This window comes from Pezoporus occidentalis, unplaced genomic scaffold (assembly GCF_034315485.1).
Source record: "Pezoporus occidentalis ecotype Australia unplaced genomic scaffold, CSIRO_AGI_Poc_V1 ctg479, whole genome shotgun sequence".
Classification (NCBI taxonomy): Eukaryota; Metazoa; Chordata; class Aves; order Psittaciformes; family Psittacidae; genus Pezoporus; species Pezoporus occidentalis.
Genome location: NW_026915812.1, coordinates 13,519 through 35,408, shown reverse-complemented (window position 1 = coordinate 35,408; position 21,890 = coordinate 13,519). Strand labels below are relative to the sequence as shown.

Below are 21,890 nucleotides of genomic sequence, written 5' to 3'. Positions count from 1 at the left end.
GAGGGCCGGGGCAGGATCCGCTGCTCCCTGCCCGGGGGGCTCAGCCCAGGGGCTCCTCCCGGCCGTGGGGTGCGCTGGCTGCAAAGGGCACTGTGAGCACCCATAGACCCCACAGAGACCCCATAGAGACCCACAGACCCAACAGACATCCCATACCACCCATAGCCACCCCACAGACACCCATAGACACGCCATAAACACCCCATAGCACCCACAGGTCCCCCACAGACACTCCATAGAGACCCACAGACCCAACAGACATCCCATAGCCACCCACAGACACACCATAAACACCCCATAGCACCCACAGACACCCCATAGAGACCCACAGACCCAACAGACATCCCATACCACCCATAGCCACCCCACAGACACGCCATAAACACCCCATAGCACCCATAGGTCCCCCACAGACACCCCATAGAGACCCCTAGAGACCCCACAGAGACCCACAGACCCAACAGACATCCCATACCACCCATAGCCACCCCACAGACACGCCATAAACACCCCATAGCACCCACAGGTCCCCCACAGAGACCCACAGCCCCCCACTGACCCCCCATAGACCCCTACAGTCCCGTCCCCCCCTCACCTCTCTGCCCTGCTCCTCCTCCTCCCGCACGCCGCCAGCCCCAGCGCCGCCCCCAGCGCGGCCGCGGGCAGCGCGCACCCGAGCGCGAGCGCGAGCACGAGGGGGGGTGGGGGTGGGGGCGGGGCCCGCGGCGCGCGCGCCCCCGGCACCGGCTCCTCGCAGAGCGCGCCCATGTAGCCGTGCGCGCAGGCGCAGACGTGCCCGGAGATGTGCGTGTAGCACGTGGCGCCGTGGCGGCACGGCCCCGAGGCGCAGGCGTCGGCGCGCTCCTGGCAGCGGCGGCCGCCGTAGCCCAGCGTGCATGCGCAGTGGAAGGCGTTGGCGCCGTCCTGGCACGTGCCGCCGTTGGCGCACGGGTTCGGGCTGCACTCGTCCACGTTGCGCTCGCAGCGGCGGCCGCGGAACCCCGGGCGGCAGCGGCACAGGGGGGCGCCGGAGGGGGAGGGGCGGCACTGCCCGCCTGGCGGGGGGGGGGGGGGGGGGGGAAACGGGACGTGAACGGGGGAAGAACAAGAACGGGGGAGAACGGGAACGGGGACGGGGGAGAACGGGAACGGGAACGGGGACGGGAACGGGGGAAGAACAAGAACGGGGGAGAACGGGAACGGGGACGGGGGACTGCCCGCCTGGAACGGGGACGGGAACGGGGGAAGAACAAGAACGGGGGAGAACGGGAACGGGGACGGGGGAAGAACAAGAACGGGGGAGAACGGGGACGGGACGTGAACGGGGGAAGAACAAGAACGGGGGAGAACGGGAACGGGGCGGGAACGGGGGAAGAACAAGAACGGGGGAGAACGGGGACGGGACGTGAACGGGGCAAGAACAAGAACGGGGGAGAACGGGAACGGGGCGGGAACGGGGGAAGAACAAGAACGGGAACGGGGACGGGGGAAGAACAAGAACGGAGGCGAACGGGAACGGGGACGGGGGAGAACGGGGACGGGGACGGGGAGAACGGGGACGGGAACGGGGGAAGAACAAGAACGGGGGAGAACGGGGACGGGGGAGAACGGACGGGAACGGGGGAAGAACAAGAACGGGGAGAACGGGAACGGGGACGGGAACGGGGGAAGAACAAGAACGGGGAGAACGGGAACGGGGACGGGAACGGGGGAAGAACAGGAACGGGGGAGAACGGGAACGGGGGAGAACGGGGACGGGGACGGGAACGGGAACGGGGACGGGAACGGGGGAAGAACAAGAACGGGGGAGAACGGGGACCGGAACGGAGCGGCACTGCCCGCCTGGCGGGAGGGGGGGAGGGAAACGGGACGTGAACGGGGGAAGAACAAGAACGGGGGAGAACGGGAACGGGGACGGGAACGGGGGAAGAACAAGAACGGGGGAGAACGGGAACGGGGACGGGGGAAGAACAAGAACGGGGGAGAACGGGAACGGGACGTGAACGGGGGAAGAACGAACGGGGGAGAACGGGAACGGGGCGGGAACGGGAACGGGGGAAGAACAAGAACGGGGGAGAACGGGGACGGGAACGGGGGAAGAACAGGAACGGAGGAGAACGGGGACGGGGGAGAACGGGAACGGGGGGGGGAACGGGAACGGGGGAACGAACAGGAATGGAGCGGCACTGCCCGCCTGGCGGGGGGGGGGGGGGGGAAGGGAAACGGGACGTGAACGGGGGAAGAACGAGAACGGGAACGGAGCGGCATTGCCCGCCACGGAGGGGGGAAGGGAATGGGGACGTGAACGGGGGAACGGGAACAGGAACGGAGGGGATCGGGAACGGGGGAGAACGGGAACGGAGCGGCACTGCCCGCCTGGGGCGGGGGGGGGAAGGGAACAGAGCGGCATTGACAGCCTGGGGGGGAACCTGGACGGGGGGGGGGGACAGCAGAGGGTGAACGGGGTCAAACAGGGGTGAGCCCGGGGGGGGGGGGGGGGGGGTGAATGGTCAGAACTGGGGTGACCGGGGAGGATCAGGAGTGAACGGGGCAGAAAAGGGGGGAATGGGGGTGAACAGGCCTGGGGGAGGGGGCAGAACAGGGCCAAATGGCACTAAAGTGGCAGCAAATAGAGCCAAAGAGATGCCAGATGGTGCTGGACTGAACTGAACACAAGGGCACCCATGTACATACGTGTAAGACACATGAGCATACGTGTACACCCATGTATCACACGTACTCACCATGCATGCACGGCTGCAGGGCGCAGCCGTCAGACACGCATGTACACCCATGTACCACACATGTAACAACCATGTATCATGTGTATGTGTATGTACCATGCATGCAGGGTTGCAGGGCGCAGCCATCACACACATAACACGCATGTACCACCCTTATATCACATGTACACCCATGTAACACACACGTATCACATGTACACGCATGTACTCACCGTGCATGCAGGGCTGCAGGGCGCAGCTGTCACGTAACACACATGTACCACCCATGTACCACCCATGTATGTGTACATACCATGCAGACACGGCTGCAGGGCGCAGCCGTCACATAACACACATGTACCACCCATGTATGTGTACGTACCATGCAGACACGGCTGCAGAGCGCAGCTGTCACATAACACACATGTACCACCCATGTATGTATACGTACCATGCAGACATGGCTGCAGGGCGCAGCCGTCACATAACACACATGTACCACCCATGTATGTGTACGTACCATGCAGACACGGCTGCAGGGCGCAGCCGTCACATAACACACATGTACCACCCATGTACCACCCATGTATGTGTACGTACCATGCAGACACGGCTGCAGGGTGCAGCCATCACATAACACACATGTACCACCCATGTACCACCCATGGCTACGTACCATGCAGACACAGCTGCAGCCAGCTCACATAACACACATGTACCACCCATGTACCACCCATGTATGTGTACGTACCATGCAGACACGGCTGCAGGGCGCAGCTGTCACATAACACACATGTACCACCCATGTACCACCCATGTATGTGTACGTACCATGCAGACACGGCTGCAGGGCGCAGCTGTCACATAACACACATGTACCACCCATGTACCACCCATGTACCACCCATGTATGTGTACGTACCATGCAGACACGGCTGCAGGGCGCAGCTGTCACATAACACACATGTACCACCCATGTATGTGTACGTACCATGCAGACACGGCTGCAGGGCGCACACACACACATGTACCACCCATGTACCACCCATGTATGTGTACGTACCATGCAGACACGGCTGCAGAGCGCAGCTGTCACATAACACACATGTACCACCCATGTACCACCCATGTATGTGTATGTACCATGCAGACACGGCTGCAGGGCGCAGCTGTCACATAACACACATGTACCACCCATGTATGTGTACGTACCATGCAGACACGGCTGCAGAGCGCAGCTGTCACATAACACACATGTACCACCCATGTACCACCCATGTATGTGTATGTACCATGCAGACACGGCTGCAGGGCGCAGCCGTCACATAACACACATGTACCACCCATGTATGTGTACGTACCATGCAGACACGGCTGCAGGGCGCAGCTGTCACATAACACACATGTACCACCCATGTACCACCCATGTATGTGTACGTACCATGCAGACACGGCTGCAGAGCGCAGCTGTCACATAACACACATGTACCACCCATGTACCACCCATGTATGTGTACGTACCATGCAGACACGGCTGCAGGGCGCAGCTGTCACATAACACACATGTACCACCCATGTACCACCCATGTATGTGTACGTACCATGCAGACACGGCTGCAGGGCGCAGCCGTCGCTGCGCCGCTCGCAGTTGGCTCCGCGGAAGCCGGGGGGGCAGCGGCAGGAGAAGCCGCGGCCGCGGGGGGCGCAGGCGCCGCCGTTGAAGCAGGGCCCGAGGGCGCACGGGGACGGCTCCAGGGGGACCGGGGCCGGCGAGGGCGATCCCGGAACCGCCGGAGCCGTTCCCGGTGATCCGAGTGCTCCTGGATCCATCACTGGGGCTGCTGGTGCCACTCCCGGTGCTCCCGGTACACCTGGGTCCATCCCAATGGCTCCCAGTGGTCCTGGACCCATCACTGGAGCTCCCGGTGCCATTCCCAATGCTCCCGGATCCATCCCAATGGCTTCCGGTGCTCCTGGTGCCATTCCCACTAATGCTGGAGCCATTCCCAATGCTCCCGGTGCTCCTGGATCCATCACTGGTGCTCCTGGTGCCTTTCCCACTGATCCCAGTGCTCCTGGATCCATCACTGGGGCTCCCAGTGCCATTCCCGGTGCTCCCGGAGCCATTCCCGGTGCTTCCAGAGCCGTTCCCAGTGTTCCCAGTGCACCTGGTTCCATCACTGCTGCTCCCAGTGCCACTCCCGGTGCTGTTCCCAATGTTGCCAGTGCTCCTGGATCCATCACAGCTGCTCCCGGTGCCATTCCCAATGTTCCTGGTGCTCCTGGATCCATCACAGCTGCTCCCGGTACCAGTCCTGGTGCTCCCGGTGTCATTCCCAATGTCCCCAGTGCTCCCAGTACCATCACTGGTGACAGCGCCGGTGCCTGCAGGGCCACCGTTGGTGCTCCCGGTGCCATTCCCGGTGCTCCCGGTGCCTCTCCCGGTGCTCCCAGTACCTCTTCCAGTGCTCCCGTTGCCGATGCCGGTGCCACTGGGGCCACTGGGGCCATCTCCAGCGCTTCCAGTGCCACCGTTGGTGGTCCCGGTGTCATTCCCGGTGTCCCTGCTGCCATTCCTGATGCTCCTGGTGCCATTCCCAATGCTCCCGGTGCCATTCCCTGTGTGCGGGCCGGGCTGGGGCCATCGCAGCGGGGCCCTGCGGAGTTGCTGCTGTGACCCTGCAGGGGGAATGTGGGGCACGGGGGGGGGGGGGCGTTGCATCAGTGGGGTCCCTGTGGTGTCAATGGGGTCCCTGTGGGGTCAATGGGGCCAAGGGGGTCAATGGGGTCCCGGGGAGGGTCAATGGGGGTTGGGGGGGTCAATGGAGGCTTGGGGGGGTCAATGGGGCCCAGGGGATTCAATGAGGTCCCTGTGATGTCAATGGGAGCTTGGGGGGGGTCAGTGGGGGTCAATGGGGTCCCAGTGGTGTCAATGGGTCCCAGAGGGGTCAATGGGGGGGTCCCTGTTGCCGGGGGTCCCCCACTCACCATGCAGAGCCCCCCCTTGCTGCAGGCGCTGCCTTTGGGGGGTGCGCAGGGATCCCGACACCCACCTGGGGGATAGAGGGGGGGGTCAAGGCCTCTCCCAGACCCAGGGGACCCCAATGGGGGGGGTCCCCAGTGGAGGTGAGCCGGGGGGGGGGAGGAGGACTCACGGCGGGGGGGGCTCCAGCAGCGGCGGGGAGAGGGGCCTCGGCAGGCGGGGGGGAGGGCGGGGCGGCAGCGGCGGGCGCAGGGGGGGGGGCGGCAGCGCAGGCGGGTCCCGAAGCGGAGCCCCCCCCCCCCCCCCCCCCCGCCAGGGCCCCCCAGGGGAGAGGTGCTGCCGGGTCACGGCGCGGCCAAGGAGGCGGCCCCGGGGGGCTGGGGGGGGCAGAGCACGGTGACCCCCACATAGCACCCATAGGTACCCCATAGACGCCCCATAGATACCACCCTAGCACCCATAGATAGCCCATAGATATCCATAGACACCCCATAGATACCCCCATAGCACCCCTAGATACCCCATAGACACCCCTAGACCCTCCCATAGACACCCCATAGACACCCATAGATACCGCATAGCACCCATAGACACCCCGTAGACCCCCATAGCACACATAGATACCCCTGTAGCACCCATAGCACCCATAGACACCCCCAAACCCCCTCAGGTCCCCCATGTAGCTCCCCCCCATTTGACCCCCCCTCACCCCCGGAGCCTTCAGCCTCCTCCAGCCGCCAGGACTCGATGATGAGGGACACAGTGGCCTGGGGGCGGGGCAATGGGGGGTGTCACAATGGGGGGGGGGTCACAATGGGGGTCTCAGTGGGGGTCACAATGGGGGAGTCACAATGGGGGGTCACAATGGGGTTCACAATGGGGGGATCTCAATGGGGATCTCAATGGGGGTCTCAATGGGGATCTCAATGGGGGTCTCAATGGGGAACTCAATGGGGATCTCAATGGGGGGTTCTCACCGGCCAGGGGTAGGCGAGGGGCAGGCGCAGGGTCCGGGGGGCTCCGGGGCGCGGGGGGGGCCCGGGGGGGCTGTGGGTGACCCCCAGGGAGCAGCCGCCCCCCCCGGGGGGGCGCAGGCAGAGGCGGAAAACGAGGGGGCCCCCCGCCCCCCCCCGCGCCGACAGCACCCGCAGCTCCAGCACCCCCCAGGGGCGGACCTGAGGGAGAACCCCCCTGAGACCCCCCCTCAGCACCCAGAGATCACCCCAGAGACACCCCTCAGCACCCATGGACCCCCCCCATAGCACCCAGAGACGCCCCCCCATAGAACCCCCCCAGCACCCAGAGACCCCCCCGGACCCCCCCATAGCACCCAGAGACGCCCCCCATAGCTCCCAAATACCCCCCGAGACCCCCCCTCAGCACCGAGACCCCCAGAGACCCCCCCCATAGCACTCAGACACCCCCCCAGGCCCCCCCCAGCAGCCAGGGACCCCCCCATAGCCCTCCCTTGTGTCCCGTCCCCCCCCTCGCTCACCGCTGGGAGGAAGAGGAGGGTGAGGAAGGCGCGCACGAGCCCCGCACCCATGGCTGGCACCGGGGGTCTGAGCCCACCCCACCCCCCCAACACCCCCTTTCTAGCGGCAAGCCCCGCCCCCGCCCATAAGCTCCGCCCCAAGCCCATTGGCCCCCCCACAAAGTCATGACCAGGCACAGCGGGTTCCACATCTCCTTTATTCACCCCCACCGGGGGCCAAACCCCCCCAAAACCGCTCAAACCCCCAAAACCGCACAACCCCCCCCGGAAAACGCTCAGGCCCCCCCTCCCCCCCCAAACGCCTCATCCCCTCCCAGCCCCAGGTCCATGCCCGGTTCTCCATCCCCATTCAGATGCCATCAATGATGGTAGGGGGGTGGGAGCAGGGAGGCAGTGCCCCTTCCCCCCGGCGGGCGCTGCTCCTCTCTGACGTCACGCTGACATCACTCTGACGCCATCACTGCTGCTTGGAGCGCCCCCAGAGGCGCCCGGCCCAGGAGCCCAGGAACAGCCCCGGGGGGGGCTTCTTGCCCTGGGCCAGCTCCTCCCGGCGCTGCTGCTCCTCCTGGGGGGGGCACAGGGCCCCGGTGGGCAACGGGCTCCGGTACCTCCCCCTCCCGCACCTCTCCCTTGGGGACCCCCCCTCCTGCACCCCTGCTTTGGGGGACCCCCCCCCAACATCCCTGCTTTGGGGTTTCCCCCCCACCCCAACATCCCCCTCCCACCTCCTCCAGCTGCGTCCGGCGCCGTTTGAAGGCTGCCAAGGGATCCTCCTCCAGCGCGTAGTGCTCCAGCACCGGGCGCACGTCCGGCACGCCGCTGAGCGCAATGGCTGCGGGGACACCGTGGGGACACCATGGACACAGCACGGGCACCACAGGGACACCATGGGGACACCACGGGGGACTCACTCTTGAGGAAGGCAGCCAGGTCGTAGAGCTGCCGGTCCTCGGAGCTGCCGTCCCAGCGCGGCAGGGCCAGGCCGTTGTGGGGCTGGAGGCAGAAGGCCTCGCGCCGGCAATCCACCACCACCACCCGCGCCGGGTCCCGGTTCAGGCACGAGATGTCCTGCAATGGGGGGGGGGCACGGACCCAGCAATGGGTGCTCAGGGCAGGTTTGGGGGTGCCCCCCCCCCCGGCCAGGTCCCTGCCGTGCCCCCACCTTCACGTGCTGCCCGTCCATGTAGCGCGTGGCGTCACGGAACAGGCGGTAAGAGACGAAGCCGTGCGGGTCCACGCTGTCGATGAGCGGGAATGCGGTCTGAAACGGGGGGGGGGGGTGGGGGTGAGAGCCTGCAGGGGGTGGGGGGCACCCATCGGGGCCCATTCACCCCCATTGGGACCCATTCACTCCAGTGGGGTCCATTCACCCCCACTGGTAAAAATTCACTCCACTGGGATCCATTCAACCCCATCGTGGTTCATTCACCCCCATGGGGCCCATTCACTCCCACTGGGGCCCATTCACCACCGTTGGGACCCATTCACTCAATTGGGGTCCATTTACCCCCGCTGGGACCCATTCACTCCACTGGGGCCCATTCAACCCCATCATGGTCCATTCATTCCATTAGGGCCCATTCACCCCCATTTGGACCCATTCACCCCCATCAGGGCCCATCCACCCCATTGGCCTCATTCACCCCATGGCACCCATCCACCCCATAGGCCACATTCATCCCATAGGCCCCATTCACCCCATGGCGCCCATCCACCCCATAGGCCCCATTCACCCCATGGCGCCCATCCACCCCACGGTGCCCACCATGCCGGTCTCGGAGGTGAACACCACGATCTCATAGAGCGGCGCCAGCTGCTGCAGGAAGCTCTCGATGCCCGGGCGCTTCTTGAAGCGCCACCCGGTGACGAGCTGGGGTTTGGGGGGGGCACAAAGGGGGTGTCAATGGGGGGGGCACTGGGTGCCAGGGGGGGCGGCGCGGGGGGCACTCACCGACCATTCGGGGTGCAGCAGCACATCCGTGAGCTCGATGACCAGCGTGTAGGGGGGCTGGTAATAGGGCTCCTGCAGGGGGTCCGGCAGCAGCTTGGGGCTGGTGGGCTCGATGATCATCTGGGGGGGGGCAAAGAGGCTCCAATGGGGGCAGACAGGGTGCAATGGGGGCAAATAGGGCACAATGGAGACAAACAGGGTGCAATGGGGACAAACAGGTTCCAGGGGGGGCAAGCAGGGTGCAGTGGGGGCAAAGAGGCTCCAATAGGGGTAAACAGGGTCCAATGGGGGCAAACAGGGTGCAATGGGGGCAAAGAGGCTCCAACAGGGGTAAACAGGGTGCAATGGAGGCAAACAGGCTCCAATGGGGGCAAACAGGCTGCAGCCACCAACCTGCCTGTAGTCCTTGAAGTACTTGTAGGTCCTACGGAGCTGCTGGATGCCCACGGGGTCTATGGGGACAGGCCGGTGATGGGGGGGGGGCCATGTCCCCACCACCCCCCCACAGAGCAGAGCACCCCCAAAACCCCCTGGTTCGGGGTCAAACCAGAGCCTTAAAGCAGCATCAAAGCCTTTGGTTGTGACACCAAGGAGAGAAATGGCCCTGGGGGTGCCCCCCCCCAACTCACCTCCATCGAACTCATCTGGGATCTGTGGGGAGAGGAGGGAACAGGGGGTAAGTGGGGGGCACTTGGGGGGTGCTGGTGGCACCGGGGGGGGGGGCTCATCCCGGGGTGGGAAGGGAGGCAGGAGGTGACAGGGACACTTAACAAGTAGTTGTCACAGTTTCCTTCCGCCCCATTGATGTCCCCATAGCCCCATTGACATCCCCATGGCCCCATTGATGTCCCCATTGATGTCCCCATGGCCTCACTGATGGCCCCATCCCCCCCTTTGATGTCCAACCCTGCAGCCAATTGTCACCTCTCCCATTGCCACACAACGGCCCTTTGGAGGACACCCCCCCCCCCAGGGGCCGATGATGAAGGACAAGGGGGGGGCACAAGGCTCAACCCCCCCCCCATGTCCCCAGTGGGGGCCTCACCTTTGCTCCGTGCTCATCCACTGCATTGCTACCTGGGGGGGAGACATGGGGGGGTCAGGGGGTGCTGGGGGCAATGGGGGGGTCACTAGGAGGACATAGGGGGGATACATTGGGGGCAGTGGGGGGTACATTGGGGACAATAGGGGTTACATTGGGATGCAATGGGGGGAACATTGGGGACAATGGGGGTTACATTGGGGCACATTGGGGCATTGGCGTTACACTGGCGTGCACTGGGGGCAATGGGGGTTACATTGGGGTGCATTGGGGGTTACACTCGGGGCAATGGGGTTTACATTGGGGTCAATGGGGGCAATGGGGGTTACACTGGGGCACATTGGGGTGCATTGGGGGCAATGGGGGTTACATTGGGGTCGATGGGGGCAATGGGGGTTACATGGGGCACATTGGGGTGCACTGGGGGTTACATTGGGGGCAATGGGGGTTACATGGGGCACATTGGGGTGCACTGGGGGTTACATTGGGGTGCATTGGGGGTTACATTGGGGGCAATGGGGTTACATTTGGGTCGATGTGGGTTACACTGGGGCACATTGGGGTGCACTGGGGGTTACACTGGGGGCAATGGGGGTTACATTTGGGTCGATGGGGGCAATGGGGGTTACATGGGGCACATTGGGGTGCACTGGGGGTTACATTGGGGGCAATGGGGGTTACATTTGGTTCGATGGGGGCAATGGGGGTTCCATTTGGTTCGATGGGGGCAATGGGGGTTACACTGGGGCACACTGGGGTCAATGGGGGCGCGCCGCTGGGGGGCGCTGTCGGTACCCACCGAAGATGCAGACGATGGCGACGCCGCCGCCGGCCCCGAGCAGCCCCGCCAGGCGCAGGGCCAAGCGCCGCGCCCCGCCCCGCGCCCAGCGCCGCTGCTCCTCCGCGTCCCCCGCGGCTCCCGCGCCCCCTGCTGCCTGGGAGGGGAACCGGCACAGGGCTATAGGGGACGGTACGGGCTATGGGATAGGTACAGGCTATAGGACACAGGCTATAGGGTAGAGACTATAGGGCACAGGCTATAGGGGACGGTACAGGCTATAGGGTACAGGCTGTAGGGCACAGGCTATAGGGGACGGTACAGACTATAGAGTACAGGCCATAGGGTACAGGCTATAGGGGACGGTACAGACTATAGGGCACAGGCTATAGGGGACGGTACAGGCTATAGAGTACAGGCCATAGGGTACAGACTATAGGGTACAGGCTATAGGGTACAGACTATAGGGTACAGGCTGTAGGGGATGGTACAGGCTATAGGGTGCAGGCCATAGGGTACAGACTATAGGGTACAGGCTGTAGGGCACAGGCTATAGGGGACGGTACAGGCTATAGAGTACAGGCCATAGGGTATAGACTATAGGGTACAGGCTATAGGGGACGGTACAGGCTATAAGGTACAGGCCATAAGGTACAGACTATAGCGTGCAGGCTGTAGGGCACAGGCTATAGGGGACGGTACAGGCTATAGGGTGCAGACCATAGGGTACAGACTATAGGGTACAGGCTATAGGGGACGGTACAGACTATAGGGCACAGGCTATAGGGGACGGTACAGGCTATAGGGTACAGGGTACGGGGTATAGGGTACAGGGTACCGGATATAGAGTACAGGGTACGGGATATGGGACACGGGCCGTGGGACGCGCACGGGGATGGGGACAGGCCCGGCTGAGGGCGGACCCCGGGACCCCCGCACGGCCCCGGTGAGCTCCAGGCCCCGCCGGTGCCCCCGCGCCCCCCCCGCACCTGGTCCCGCCGCAGCCGCTCCCGCAGCACGGCCCCGGTTCCGGTGCTGCCGCTGCAGGCCCGGCCCCAGGCCCGGGCCCAGGCCCGGGCCCAGCCCCGGCCCCGCCGGGCCCCGCAGGCCGCAACCGCCCGCCCCAGCAGCGCCGCCGCCGCCGCCGCCATCGCACCGCACCGCACCGCGCAGGCGCGGAAACCTCAGCCAATCGCCTCCCCGCGCTGCTACGCAGTAGGCGGGGCGCAAGGCGAGAGAAGACCAATGGTGGCGAAGAGGAGGCGGGATTAAGAGCCGGGAAAGCCAATGAGAAGCGGCGGGAGGGAGGAGGGAGCGGAACGCGTGCGTTGGGTCCTAGCTCCCGCCGTCCCGCGCCTATGGGGCAGCGGATGGGGGGGACCCGGTTTAACGCCCACCCCATAGCGCCCTGCCCCCCAACCCACCGCACAATGGGGCCGGTTTAACCCCTCATTCCCCTTCCCCGTGGGGTAGAGAGGCCTTGTTCACCCCTGGGGGGGGGTCCCAATTTCATCCCCAACCCCCACCCTATGGGGCCCGCCCCATAGAGGAGAGCATGGAAAATAGGGTGCCGCAGCCACAGGCGTTTATTTGACATCTAAACCTTGCTACAACCGGCAGGGATGGGAAGAGGGGGAGAAATAGGGGGGAAATGGAAGGGAAATGGGGGGAAATGGAGGGCACAAGACCACGGGGTTGCGGGGTGGGCCTCAGGCCTCCAGCAGCTTCCCGAGGAAGCGCAGGTTGAGGATCTTGAGCTGCTCCTCCAGGTCCATGCGGACGATCCCGTCCTCTCCATCGATGCTGAGCAGGATCCCAGTGGCTTCCCGGTCCTCACCCAGGATCACCTTCACCTGAGGGGCAGCAGTGGGGTCAGGGGGAGGGGTGCAATGGGGGGGAAAGGGGACTTTGGGGGTGCAGAGGGGTTGGGTGTGTGGTTCTAGGAGGTCTATGAGGGGCCATGGGGTGAGGGCCATGGAGGGGGGAAACCTATGGGGTTGGGGGTTGCCCTGTGGGGCTGTGAGAGTCCCATGTGTCTGGAGGTGCCCCATGGTGTTGGGGATCCCCACTGGGTTCTGGAGGTCTCATGGAATTCCTGTGGGGCTCTGGGGTACCCTATGGGGCTCTGGGGTATCCTATGGGGCTCTGGTGTACCCTATGGGGCTCTGGGGCATCCCATGGGGTTCTGGGGTAACCGACGGGGCTCTGGGATATGCTATGGGGCTCTGGGGTATCCTATGGGGTGCGCCACGGCCATACCTTGTTGCTCTTGGTGGGGGTGACGGGCTCGAGGTGCTCGCTGGAGATGCTCACCACCTTTTCGCTGTCCTTGAGGTACACAGAGCACATCCCCCCCTGTGGGGCGGGGGTGTCAGCACCCCCATATACACCCCTATACACCCTCATACACCCCCTATACACCCCCATACACCTATACACCCCATATAAACCCCATATACACCCCAATTCACCCCATATACACCCTTATGCACTCCCATACATCCCATGTACACCCCCATACACCCCTACACACCCCATATACACCCTTATACATGCCTATACACCCCCTATACACCCCCATAGACCCCCCCGGCCCCCCCCCCCCCAGTGGGGCTCACCGTGACGCTGCGGATGACCCCGGTCTGCCCCACACTGGGGCTGTCGAGCGCCGTGTCCCGCACCTTCACCTGGATGTCGGTGGTGACCCAGTCGCTGGAGCTCTGCTCGATGCCCGAGCCCGGGGTGTGCGGGTTGTACCCCCCTGGCGACGGTGCCCCAGGGGTCATGGGGCTGTACCCCACAGGGCTGGGGCTGGGGCTGGCCTGGGGGGGGGGCACAAAGGGGGTTAAAGGGATGGGAGGTGGCTATGGGGCGCTATAGGGCTCTGTAGGGCTCTACAGGGCTCCATAGGGCCCTATGGGTACCTGATAAGCCATGGGGGATGGCGTCGGGTGGTAGCTGGCCGGCGAGTGGCTGTTCTGGTAGCCCACGGGGCTGGGAGCTACCTGGTGGTAGCTCTGGGGACTGGGGCTGGGTTGGTACGAGCCCTGCGGCGACGGCACCGCGTAGGGGGAGAACTGCTCCGTGTTGTACCTGGGGGAGGGGACAGGACCGGAGCCCCCCATGGGAGCCATCAGCACCGGGCCCCCCAGCCCCGTGTTTGGGGTCCCCATAGACCCATGGTTGGGGTCCCCACAGACCCATATGTGGGGTCCCCCCATCAGCATTCCCCCCTCAGTCCATTGTTTGGGGTCCCCACAGACCCATGGTTGGGGTACCCCCCTCACCATTCCCCTCCCAGCCCCATGTTTGGGGTCCCCCCTCCTGGCTGTGGGGTGCCCACACTCACATGGCCGGCGTGCCAGGGGTCTGGGGGTTGTAGGGCTGGTTGACCTGTGGGGATGAGGGGTCAGGGTACCCGGGGGTTTGGGGGTTCGGGGTCCCCCCATATCCCTGCGGGGACGGGGTGGGCTCGTCGTCGAAGCCGTACTCGAAGTCCTCATCCGCCCTATGGGGGAGGGGATAAAGGGGAAGGGATCATGGTGAGGGAAGGGGGACGACCCCCCAAAGTGGGGCTGCCCCATAGCAGGGGTTCCCCCCACACCTACCTGGAGGGGGTGTTGGGGTTGTTGGGGTCCCAGGCCCCGCTCTGGGCTGGGGTGCGGCTCCCGTCATGCAGTGGGGTCTGGGATCCATAGTGTGGGGTGCGGCTGCCTGTGCCCCACCAAACAGACCCACAGTGAGGGGGGGGCCCCAAGCCCAGTTGGGCCCCCCCATCCCATCCCATCCCCGTGCCCCCCCTCACTCACCATCGTGCAGGGGGGTCTGGGAGCCGTACATGGGGGTGCGAGACCCAGAGCCATACATGGGGGTCTGGGAGCCGTACATGGGGGTGCGCCCATAGGCAGAGGTCATCCCCCCCGGCCGCCGCGAGCCCCTGTGGGACACAGAGACACTGAGCCCTGGGGGGGGCCAAGGGGGCACCTATTGGGTGCTACCCTGCCCCACAGGGTCCCCCATTGGGTGCTGCCCTGCCCCATGGGGTCCCCATTGGATGCTGCCCAGCCATGGGGTCCCCCGTTGGGTGCTGCCCAGCCCCATGGAGACCCCTGCTGGGTGCTGCCCAGCCCCATTGGTCCCCTGCTGGGTGCTGCCCACCCCACGGGCCCCACTCACACGGTGGTGAGGCGCTGCCGGTCCACGGAGATGGTCTGGCAGGTCGAGTGCAGCTCCACGCGCGCCGTGGACTCGGTGGCATCCTTCACCACCCCGATGTACCCTGGAGGGCAACAGGGGGGGCGATGGGGGGGGCACCCGGGGGGATCCTCCCTGCCCTGGGTGGGGGGGGCGGGTCAGAGGGCACCCACCTTTGTAGGGCCCCTGAGAGATGCGCACGGTCTGGCCAATGAGGTCGTTGTCCCGGCGCCCGCGGCCACGGCTCATCCCGCCGGAGCCGAAGCCTCCGCGCTGGCCTGAGGGATGGAGCCGGGATGGGGATGGAAATGGGATCAGGATGGGACAGGGACGGGACGGGGACGGGATAGGGACAGGATGGAGCCGGGATGGGATGCAATTGGGATGGAGATGGAGATGGGATGGGGATGGGATGGGGATAGAGACAGGACGGGGATGGAAATGGGATTGGAACGGGATGGGGATGGAGCCAGCATGGGGACGGGATAGGGATGGAGATAGGATTGGGATGTAGTCAGGACATGGATAGAGACGGGAGTGGGGAAGGAAATGGGATGGAGGCAGGATGGGGACGGAATGGGGATGGAGCCGGGTTGGGGATGGGATGGGGATGGAGCCGGGATTGGGATGGAGCCGGGATGGGGATGGAGCCAGGATCAGGGATGGGAACTCACCCCCCCCCCCCCCAGGAACTCACCAGCACCACTGGGGTGCATGGGGCTGCTGATGCGGGGGCTCATGGGCGCGAAGCCGCCGATGGTGAAGTTGGTGACGTCCCGGGGCTGCGTGAGGAAAAGCTTCGGAATGGGGGGGATACGGGATAAAGGAGGGGTGGGATTCAGGATAAAGGGGGGGATCCCACCTTGGAGCCCCCAGCCAGCACCAGGTGCCTGGTCTTGCACACGAACATGCCCCCATTCTCCACCAGCTTCTTGCAGTGCAGGAAGGCGAAGCCGCGGAAGAGGTGCCGGATCTCCCCTTCCCGGCCCTATCACAGGAACACAAGGGGTGAACAGCAGGAAAAAGGGGGGGGGGGGGGGGGGGCTAAGCCCCCGGGATGAGGCTGGGTCCATCCTGCTGTGACGGGATGGATTCGACAGCCCTGTGGGGCTGGAGGGACCCCAAGGACCATTCCCAAGGTGCCAGGAGGGACCCCAGGGACCATCCCCAGGGTGTCAGGAGGGGCACCAAGGACCACCCCCAAGGTGCCAGGAGGGGCACCAATGGCCTGGATCCCCCTGGCCCCCCCCAGCACCCACCGAATGGGGCCCATCAATGACTTTGACGATGTCCTTGACGTGGATGTTGTTCTGCTCCGAGTCCAGCGCCACAGCGAAGCGATTGTCCTTCTTCCTGGTGACCGCCTGGTGCCGCACTGTCACCACCTTCCCGTACATATTCAGCACCTGGGGGGGGCACAGCATGGCGAGGAGGGGGGCACAGCAAGGGGGACCCCCCATGGGGATGAGGAACCCCTATGGTAGGAGGCTGAGGGGGGAGATACCCGTGGGATGTAGTTATGGTAGCACCAAGAAAGGGTTGGTGTCCTTGGCGGGTGTTGGTGTCCATGAGGGGATTATGGGTATCTATGGGGGGGTTATGGGTGTCTATGCATTATGGGTGTCCATGGGGGAGGTTATGGGTGTTCATGGGGTGGTTATGGGTGTCCATGGGGGAGGTTATGGGTGTCCATGGGGGGGTTATGGGTGTCCATGGGGGGGGGGGGTTATGGTTGCCCATGGGGGTACCTGGAACGTCTCCCGCTCCAGGCGCACGATGACCCCCACGCTCTGGGGGTCGAGCTGCACCAGCTCCCCCCACTCGTGCTGCCCCCCAACATCCACCCCGGAGGCCGTCTCCGAGCAGAGCTGCAGGTCTCGGGGCAGCACCTTCAGCTGTTGGGGGGGAAGAGTCAGGATTGAGCCCAGACCCACCCCGCCACCCCCCCCTTCCCCCCATTCCCTCCCTGGCACCTCGTGCATGGTGAGGTCAGAGAAGAGGATGACGAAGTTCTCCTCCACGCGCACGATGAGGCCAGTGTCGCCCTCAAAGCGCCCCGCGATCACCTTCACGTGGTCGCCCATCTTGAAGTACTTGCGCAGCTCCTGGGCCGGGAACTCCAGCATGTCCTGGGATAGAGCAGGATGAGGGCCATGGATGCAGGGATACAGGACATGGGGAGGGGTGCAGGGGGCTCCCGGGGCGATGCTGACCTTGAGGTCCTCGTGCTTGGGCATGATGGTGATCTTGTTGCCGTCCACACTGAGGATCTTGCCCTGCAGGTTGATGAGCTCCCCCTCGCACACCTCCACGTTGTCTCCCGGCTGGAAGTTGTGCTCCCGCTCCTTCCCTAGGGAGCGGAGGGGATGGCACCGGCGCACCGGGGATGGTGACCGGGGATGGGAGCCGGCGGCGGCACCGGGTACCTGTGCTCTCCGTCACCACCTCCAGGTCGATGCCTTCGGGCTGGTCCTCAAACTTCTCCAGCTCTGACAGTGTCGGCTTCACCCCCTCTGTGATCTATGGCAAGGGGATGGAGTGACCCCAAGCCGGGGCGCAAAGGGGGGGGTCTGGGTGTTAGTGATGGGGCTGGTCCAAGCCCGGGGCTCACCACGGCCGACATCGCAAAGCTCTTGAACAGGAACCCCTTCCGGCTGTAGCGGTTCCCTTCGAAGATGAGGAAATCCCCATCGGAGGCCACGTCCCCTCCCAGGGACCTGGGACAGACCCGAACCCCCCAGGGTGGGCAGGAGGCTCCTCCCCAGGGGGGCGTTTCCTCATGGGGGGGCAATTGGTGCCCCCAAGTGGGGTCTTACCGGATCTTCTCGGCATCAAAAAGGCGCTGGGGGGGTCTCTTGAACTTCTTCCTCTTGGCGAACCAGTCCTTCTGCAGGGGCCAGGGAAGGGGTGAGGGGGGGGAAGGCAGGGGGACAAGCAGCACTGGGACGGCCCAGGAAAGGCCCTGGCTGCTCTCACCAGGCTCATGCGGGCTTTGATGCGGTCGAAGTCGATGCGAGGAATCATCTTGAGGGAGATCTGGTTCTGGCTGGGCTCCACGTAATCCACCTGGGGGGCACCACGGGGGGCTAAGCCCTCCCCACCCCTTGCTCTGTGTGTGTGTGCCCCCCCCGCCCCATTGCTGCCCCCCATGCCCCCATTACTTGGGCGATGTCATCCTTGTAGATGCCTCTCTTGAGGCGCACCCAGGACTTCGGCTTGAGGTTGGTGACCTCCTTGACCACCTTGAGCACGTCGGTCATCTCCTTGATGGGGACCATCTGCTGGTTCCAGTAGCCCAGGCGCAGGTTGCCCACGCCCTCGATTGCCTGCTTCACGTGCGTCTGTTTGTAGGCCTCCACGTAGATGTAGCCCTTGACGTGCTCCGGTGCCACCACCGACTTGATCTGCAGCGGCTGCAGGGCAGGGGGGGTGGATACGGTGAGGATACGGTGGGGACATGGTGGAGAGAGGGTGAGGATACGGTGGGGACAGGGTGGGGATAGGGTGGGGACATGGTGGAGATAGGGTGGGGGTACGGTGAGGATAGGGTGAGCGCACGGTGGGGATACGGCGGGGATGGGGGGGGATAGGGTGGGGATGGCACCAGGATGGCACCGGGCTGGGCCTCACCGTGTCAGTGAACTGGTAAGCGATGAACTTGCGCATGAGGGCAATGGCGGTGGAGCGCTCCTCCCCGATCTAGGGGGGGTAAAGGGGTTATGGGGGTGGAAAAGAGGGGTTTGGGGGGGCACACGTGGACCCCCACTTGTCCCCCACCCCAGCACCCACCTTGCACTTTACGGTCCAGAGGTTGGGGTCCCTGCAGGAGCACAGAGGGAGCCGCGGCTCCAGTTCCTTCTGTTTGCATCCAAACCCCCTTAGGCCCCGAGCCCCCCCCCCCCGCCATTTCCCACTTGATCCATCCCAAATGCCCCCAGCTCCTACAAATCCATCCCAAATACACCCCATTCCCGCTGGGACTCACTTGACCCCCGGCAGCAGCTGCTGTTGGGTGATGTCATCTGAGAGCTCATCGGAGCCGCCGTAAACACTGGGGAAAGGGGGAATACCGGAAGGGATCGGGATGAGATGGGGTCGGGATGGGATGGGAATGGGATGAGATGGGGTCAGATGGGATGGGAATAGGATGGGAATGGGATGAGATAGGGTCAGGATGGGATGCAATGAGATGGGAATGAAATGAGATGGGATCGGGATGGGATGCAATGGGATGGGAATGCGATGAGATGGGATCGGGATGAGACGCCAATGGGATGGGAATGGGACGAGATGTGATCGGGATGGGATGCAATAAAATGGGAACAGGATGAGATGGGATCGGGATGAGATGCAATGGGACGGGAATGGGATGAGATCAGGATGGGATGCAATGGGATGGGAATGGGATGAGATCGGGATGGGATGCAATGGGATGGGAATGGGATGAGATGTGGTCAGGATGGGATGCAATGAGATGGGAATGAGATGAGATGGGATTGGGATGGGATGCAATGGGATGGGATGTGATCGGGATGAGATGCAATGGGATGGAAATGGGATGAGATGCGATCAGGATAGGATGCAATGGGATGGGAATGGGATGAGACGGGGTCGGGATGGGATGCGATCAGGATGCAATGCAATGGGATGGGAATGGGATGTGCATTGGGACTCACGTCTCTCCCACTGAGGACTTGGCATATTTCTTCATGTAATACTCGCCCAGCTCTTCCTCCCGCTGATCCCTGAGGAAGAGCAAGAGGAAAAGGGGCTCAATGGAGACCCCCCCAGACCCAGGGAATGCCGGGTGCCGGGAATGCCACCCCGTGTCACCTCCAGAGGTTCTGCAGGCGCCGCGCTCCAGAGCGATCCTCATCCAGCACCACGTTGTCAATGTTGGAAGCTGCAAGGAAGAGGAAGGTGAGGGCTGGGGGTGAAGGGGGATCCCAATGGGAACGGGGGGATCGGGGGGGGCTTACCTTCGATCTCCTCTTCCCAGGACAAGGAATGACGGTGGAGATGGAGCGAATGAGCGGCACGAGAACCCCCCGCGGGACAAAGGGGAGGCAGCGTTAGGAGCGGGGGCAGGGAGCAGGGAAGAGGGAGGGAAAGTGGCTAGGAGGAGGGGAAAAGGAGGAAAACCAGACTAGGAAGAAGAAAAAGGGGATTGAGAAGAGAGAAAAGGGATGAGGAGCAGGGAAAAGGGGTCAGGAAGAGGGAAAAGGGATCAGGAGCAGGGAAAGGGGATTGGGAAAAGGGAAAAGGGGGTTGGGAACAGGGAAAGGGTGTCAGGAGAAGCCCCGGAAGCCCGCAGGGAGCGCGGATGAGATGGGCTGACACAGACGTGGGGGGGATCGGGGGGGCCCCCCTGCTGTGGGGCTGCACCACCGGTGTCTGCCCCTGCTCTGCAGGGGGACACACACCCCTAAACGGGGGATGGCCCTCCTCACCTTTCTCCAGGATGTCCTCGGCTCCATCCTCCCATTGATCCTCATCCTCGTACTCATCATCCACATCTGGGGGGGCCAGGGGGGGTGAGTGGGGCTGGGGTGTACCAGTGACCCCAAACCCCCCCATCACCCCCCGCCTGCCCCCCAGGACCCACCGGCCTCATCCAGGATGAAGCCCCCGTGCCGGGGCTTCTTGGCAGGGCGGTCATCGTCTTCCTCCTCCTCTTCCTCATCGTATTCCTCTTCCTCCTCCTCCTCCTCCTCCTCGGCCTCCTCTTTCTCGCTGCCTGCGGCGCTGGCATGCTCCTCCTCGGCCTATGGGGCGTGATGGATGGGGGGGGTGAAGGAGGGCACCTGCTCCCCACATCCCCCCCCAGACACATAACGGAGTGGGGGCAGCTTTGGCCTCACCTCGGCCTCCTCAGCCTCGCTGCTGCGCTCACTCTCGTCCTCAGAGAAGTTGCTGTCGTCACTGTCCGACATCGTGGGGCCGGGTGGGGCACCTATGGGGGTCCTATGGGTCCTGGGGGGTCCTATGGGAGTGTTCTATAGGGCCTGAGGGGTCCTATGGGGCTGTTCTATGGGGCCTGAGGGGTCCTATGGGGGTGTTCTATGGGGCCTGAGGGGTCCTATGGGGGTGTTCTATGGGGCCTGAGGGGTCCTATGAGGGTGTTCTATGGGGCCTGAGGAGTCCTATGGGGGTGTTCTATGGGGCCTGAGGAGTCCTATGGGGGTGTTCTATGGGGCCTCGGGGGCCCTATGGGGGTGTTCTGTGGGTCCTGGGGGGTCTTATGGGGGTGTTCTATGAGGCCTGAGGGGTTCTATGGGGGCCCAGCGGGGCCTAAGGGGGTTCCAATGGGCCCGCCGGGGGTCCCTCGCTCCGCTGGGCTCGATCGCTCCGCTCTAGGCTCCGGCCCGGCCGCTCTCCAGGCGCGGGCCCCGCTGCGCTCCCGCTGCGGCCGGACCCGGCTCTTGGGCCTGGCCCGGTCCCGTCCCGGTCTTGGCCTCGGCCCCCGTCAGGGCCCCGGTCCCGCCTCCTCTCGCGAGAGCTGCGGCAACATCACGTGACGGGGCTGGGCCGAAAGCACCGCCCGAGCTCACGTTCAGAGCACGACCGCGGCGACGGCGGCGCGGGAGGGACAAAAGAGGTGGCAGCGGACGGAGACGGAGACAGCGCCATCCCCGTGCCCCTGCAGTGTCCCCAATGCTATCCCAGTGTCCCCAATGCTACCCCAGTGCTCCCAGTGCTATCCCAGTGTCCCCAGTGCTATCCC

The 21,890-nt window shown here is 64.3% G+C and overlaps 3 protein-coding genes across 4 annotated transcripts; all 3 read right to left on the bottom strand.

The window, feature by feature from the left end:
• Nucleotides 1-591: 591 nt before the first annotated feature.
• On the bottom strand, nt 592-7,268 carry DLL3 (delta like canonical Notch ligand 3). Its single transcript, XM_062636281.1, is given in 10 exon segments — nt 592-1,221; nt 1,820-1,842; nt 4,325-4,543; nt 5,034-5,358; nt 5,694-5,776; nt 5,879-6,014; nt 6,016-6,083; nt 6,416-6,473; nt 6,684-6,881; nt 7,202-7,268. Coding segments are annotated over 10 exon segments (1,791 nt in total). The 5' UTR covers nt 7,253-7,268.
• Nucleotides 7,269-7,567: 299 nt separating this feature from the next.
• On the bottom strand, nt 7,568-12,123 carry TIMM50 (translocase of inner mitochondrial membrane 50). The gene is made up of 11 exons (XM_062636285.1): nt 11,962-12,123; nt 10,994-11,129; nt 10,198-10,229; nt 9,782-9,803; nt 9,546-9,604; nt 9,153-9,272; nt 8,967-9,071; nt 8,364-8,462; nt 8,113-8,269; nt 7,927-8,033; nt 7,568-7,766 (listed from the first exon to the last, which is right to left on the bottom strand). Exons 1-11 carry the CDS (start codon nt 12,121-12,123, stop codon nt 7,659-7,661), a joined length of 1,107 nt encoding a protein of 368 aa, XP_062492269.1. The 3' UTR covers nt 7,568-7,658.
• Nucleotides 12,124-12,540: 417 nt separating this feature from the next.
• SUPT5H (SPT5 homolog, DSIF elongation factor subunit) lies at nt 12,541-21,121 on the bottom strand. Of its 2 annotated transcripts, XM_062636290.1 has the most exons (29): nt 21,028-21,121; nt 20,772-20,931; nt 20,617-20,682; nt 20,146-20,157; nt 20,000-20,069; nt 19,843-19,911; nt 19,152-19,217; nt 18,956-18,986; nt 18,797-18,865; nt 18,328-18,579; nt 18,143-18,232; nt 17,983-18,053; nt 17,778-17,883; nt 17,593-17,686; nt 17,380-17,516; nt 17,140-17,295; nt 16,915-17,061; nt 16,426-16,572; nt 16,029-16,154; nt 15,864-15,948; nt 15,340-15,444; nt 15,149-15,251; nt 14,782-14,909; nt 14,581-14,686; nt 14,322-14,480; nt 13,897-14,065; nt 13,591-13,794; nt 13,232-13,327; nt 12,541-12,825 (listed from the first exon to the last, which is right to left on the bottom strand). In XM_062636290.1, the coding sequence occupies exons 1-29, from the start codon at nt 21,097-21,099 to the stop codon at nt 12,682-12,684; spliced, it is 3,240 nt and encodes a 1,079-aa protein (XP_062492274.1). In that variant the 5' UTR covers nt 21,100-21,121; the 3' UTR covers nt 12,541-12,681. The 2 variants fall into 2 exon arrangements, with proteins under 2 accessions (XP_062492274.1, XP_062492275.1); XM_062636291.1 differs by lacking the exon at nt 20,146-20,157.
• Nucleotides 21,122-21,890: the final 769 nt, after the last annotated feature.